Source organism: Aplysia californica, unplaced genomic scaffold, assembly GCF_000002075.1.
Source record: "Aplysia californica isolate F4 #8 unplaced genomic scaffold, AplCal3.0 scaffold00007, whole genome shotgun sequence".
NCBI classification, from domain to species: Eukaryota; Metazoa; Mollusca; class Gastropoda; order Aplysiida; family Aplysiidae; genus Aplysia; species Aplysia californica.
The window spans coordinates 2,348,052-2,352,858 of NW_004797277.1; the positions used below are offsets into that span (position 1 = coordinate 2,348,052).

At 40.3% G+C, this 4,807-nt stretch overlaps 1 protein-coding gene across 1 annotated transcript; it reads left to right on the forward strand.

The window, feature by feature from the left end:
• Positions 1-1,827: 1,827 nt before the first annotated feature.
• Positions 1,828-2,949, forward strand: LOC101855154. The gene has a single exon (XM_005089629.1). It carries the CDS (start codon positions 1,828-1,830, stop codon positions 2,947-2,949), a length of 1,122 nt encoding a protein of 373 aa, XP_005089686.1.
• The last annotated feature ends 1,858 nt before the right edge of the window (positions 2,950-4,807 follow it).

Sequence of the window (4,807 nt, forward strand, 5' to 3'; positions counted from 1 at the left end):
TATATATATATTGATCTCAGTCTTGTGTGTGGTTTGTGGGTGCTCTGGTATGGCTAATATGTAGTATAGAATTGTTCATGTGCGGAGAACAGTGGAAAATGAATATTATCAAAGATTATCCCAGAGTGTCGACCGGACGAGAACTGAGAGGATTTCTGACTAGGTGTGATCACTTATAGTGCGGTCAAAAATTCGTAGCGGAAAATTAAGCTTCAAACATCTCTTTAACGGCTGAATCCATGTCACCCATACTTTACACAGCAGTTTATATTAATTTATCTTAACTTAATCATACTTGGGCACAACAATTCAGGCTAGATTTGAAAAATTCATCTTCACAAATTTATACAAAATATATATATCTCTGTCACGCGTAAATTGGTATCTTTCACAGTACTTTCGCTTCTCACACTCATTTTGCTTATGCATATGGTCTACGCCACAGCTCACCAAAGACACTATTAGAGTCAAAACTTGTTACAAGAAGTTGATTTTATAGTGAACACTTTTAATGCAAGGTTCACAAAATATGTGTTCAATAAGCATAATGTTGAGATTAGAAAACAAATTATGACGGACTTGCTTTTTAAAACGACATCGTCCCAGCAGTAAACCTTTTAAAATCTTTAAAAACCACCCTTTGGGAATTTTAATTGGTATTTATTAAGGAATTTACTAGAAGAAATCTAACAGGTGTTTACAAAAATATATTGTCTATAAAGACAAATTGAAACAAGTCATTGTGCCGGAGACTTTGTGTTCGACAGTTAAGGAAATATTTGACAATAAATTGCGCCTCGAATTTTGTTACCTCTTTAAAGGTAACTTAATAACTATGATTATATCTGATGAGATGTACTAGGGTAATAGCAAGGGTACTTATAAACCTAGCATGCTCCACAATGAGTAATTACTATGCTCTTGGCAAACAGCCACACAAAGAGAACGTTTCAATCAAAAACTTTTCCGAGGAAATATAATTTTGCCACCGTGCTTGTGATGATTGTGAGGAATTGCCACAACGGAAATACGGGTGCACACACAAAAAATCATCTTCAGATTGTCTTCCGAGCGCAAAAAAATCTCTTTTTCAGGTCTGTAGAAGCGTTACTCAATCATTTCAGATACGATTATTTGTTTAAGGAAAGAAAGCTGACTAGAATAAAGCAATTAACTGTGGTGAGAAAGCGATCTATAACTTATGTCTACATTAATGAATTCCTTGCCTTTGTGTCGTTATCTGTGGACTACTTGTTCCAAATTATACCCCTGAGGGCAAATATGGATTCATGTCAAGTTTAAATAATATCAAATTATGTAATGATTCTACGAGTATGCCACTGTATTTATGTCTGCCTTGCTAGCGAAGATAATGCAAGCGCTTCTGCCGTTTTCTAGCACATAGATCTATGTCTCGTGTTTCGGTCCAGTAGGTCTGTGTATTCACTTTTTGTATATTTATGAGAAGTGGAAGATATCTTTGCTTGGCAGATGTGCACCTGATAAAAACTTGTAAAATTCTTTGTACCATAGCAACAAAGATCAATGCACACTTGTGGACATTTTTGAGTAGTGTCTCAGAATAATAATCTTTAGTTGCGAATACCAAGCAGTCGTATAATCAGAACTACGACCACACAGTATTGTTGTCTTTTTCTTCTCGTACAAAAAAGAGAGTTTTACTTTAATTCGAGCTTGACTTCATGACACCTCCATTTTGATTTAAAAACCTGAACAACTTATTCTGAACCTGTGTAAAGTAGTCAAATAAAATGTTTGGAAACAGAAAAAAAGTTTTCATGACAAGGTTGAAGTGAGATTCTAGCGATGGCGAGTGAGTGGAAACTAACTGCCGAGAATTCCACCTCCATCAGATCTGGAACTGTCGAGGCTCCGACCAGCCTTAATGAGACCAGCACTGAATCACCGCCTACGTCTATGTCCAGTCTTGGAGCGACTGGCTTCATCAGTAACGAAGTTCGAGAGCTTGTGGTGGATCTTATCATGAATGTCATCATCCAGATTTCTTTGCGAGTCTTGAGCATCGTTAGTAATATCGTCAACATTCTGATCTTCGCCCAAATAGGTTTGGACGACGGTGTAACGGTGACGTTCTTCGCGTTGGCCGTCAGTGACCTCATGTGGTCAATCTTCGGTTTGTCAGTTCGAGTGTTCACTATGACGGACGTGATCTTTAAAGTGCGGCCATACGTGCGCCTCCGGTCGTTGGCTTACATTTTGTCCTGGTACACTAGCCTGTTCGCCGACTGGTCTATGCTCATTACTTTATTTCTGTCCGTGCAGAAGTGTGCCTGCGTGGCCGTACCCCTGCTCTTCAAGCATCTCTTCACAGCACGACGCTGCATACTTCTTCTTATCTGCGTATTCGTGGCAGTTGTTGTTTGGTATGCGCCCATCCTCTCCTCCTTACGTATGGTTCGAGCTTTTGATAAGTCCACAAATAGCACCAGACTGCGCGGGAAAAGGGTTGCGTACTTTTGGAGCGCGTACGCCCTTTGGCAGCCAGTGAACAAGATAGTTCTCCCAGCGGTTTCTCTGAGCGGTGTGAGCATTTGTGTGCTCATTCTCGTCACAAAGCTGCGACAAGCTATTGAGTTCCGCCAGGCCGCAACAGTTGAGTCGCAAACATCTAAAAACAACTCAACAAAAACAAAAGAAGTTCGAGTGATCCAGGCCGTTGTCCTCGTCTCCACTATATTCGTGGTTTGTTACACGCCAGACATCATTAGACGGTTGTGTGAGATTGCATTTCCAATGTTCAGGGAAAAAGGTCCTTACAACAACATTCACACCCTGGTTAACCAATTCCATAACGTTGCGACGCTTGTCAATTCCTCAGTGAACGTGTTTGTTTACCTCAAGTTCAATAGCCGCTATCGACAGTTGTTTTTAAGCGTTGTATGGCATAGGTGGGCACTGACCAAATAGAGCCAAAGCGCAGAAAAATAGCTCATACTCATAACCCGTGTAGAGCATCAATAATAGGAACCCGGTTTATGAGATAGTGTTTTATTTTTCTGCAATGAGAAAAATTGATATTTTATTAGCAGAGTGCACAAACTGTACAGAGTCATCTAAGAGGCAGAATCAAGAAAATAAAATTAATGGGCATATCACAACAAAAACGTGCACAGAACTAAACAAACTCCTTCAATATACATTAAGTATTTTGTTTCCTTCTTCCTTAAAAAGATCATTGTCTTGATAACCGTAAACGCAAAGTGTTGTGATATGAGTTATGTTTAGGTCAGGCTCTGGAAAGTAGCTACGATGAAAGAAATAGTAACCACCGTTATTGCATATGAAGATAGAAGGAAGGAGGGAATAAGAACAAGGTCTGTTTTAGGGCAACAGACCTTGGCAGGTTGCATCTATTTACCCTTCTTGCTTTTTTGTTGTTGTTTATTGTTTTGTTTTGTTTTTTACTGATTCTTTTAGCTAACGATAAAAATCAGATCCTTTACAATGATCTTACTCATCAAAGTATATCGTGCGGGTGGTTGGTGAGTGCTCTCGTGTGTGTGGTTTGCTTCTTCTTTCCTTTTAAAAAATATGTCATTCTTATCTCTCCTCCTTCATTTTGATGTTTGTCCCTATCTCGTAACACGTCTAATCTCCGGCACTTACATTATGATCTTAATGCGTTGTAAGGGTCGTAAAACTCTTACTAAACCTTAATTAAACTAATGTGTTTTTTCGAATGAACCACCTTTTATTCAGTGGTGTAACGGTTAAGGCCCCAAGTCCACTGGCATTTTTTAGTCAGTTGCAGGCCAGGCTCACATGCAAATGACCTCGTTTTCGTCAGTCACTGACACATTTGCCTGACTACGCAATTGTTCTGCATGTACGCTTTTTCGTCAGCCATACTGGTGACTAAGAAAGCCTCGATTCGACTCATTTTGGAAGCAAATTTGCACCTTCGATGTGGCACGGTGGATGATTTGAGGACGCTACTGACAGGTCCATACTTCTTTTCTTTCCTTCTGTTGTTTCTGCCCATCTGTTTTGCTCATTCCATGCTCTACAATGCCCTTATTGTGTCGATATGTTTCTTTTTACTCATACAAACAAACAAACAGATGCTCGATCAAACAAACAAATAAACAAACTAGCTTTTTCATGTAAAAGTTGCGATATCGTCCCACGAGTGGGGGTGGGGGGGTGTCTTTTTTCATCGAATACCTCCGTGTATCTGTTGGAATGTTTTATGCCACTCAGCTCGAGTTAGCCCTGACAGTTAAGGTCGAAGCTACCCGCCTCCCAAGTGATCTTTATTGTGTATTAAGGCATTAAACACTTTCAGTATCAGGTAATGAGAACGTTTGTCTTAGTTTTGTGACAAGGGAAATGGAATTGGCGATAAGACCACGACATATATTTTCCAGAGAGATCCCTCGTCGTCAGATTATGGTTGTGCTGTGCTGCGAAATGATCTGTTTTCCTCTGTGTCAAGAAGGGAAAAGATGTCCACACACACACACACACACACACACACACACACACACACACACACAAACACACACACACATATATATATATATATATATATATATATATATATATATATATACACACGCATACTCACACACACATACTCTCACTCACACACATACACAAGCACACACACACACACACACACACACACACACACACACACACTCACATGCACACACGAACACACGCATGCACGCACGCACGCACGCACGCACGCACGCGCGCACGCACGCGCGCACGCATAAATGCGCGCTTGCACGCACGCATACATGCTTCATAACACACACAC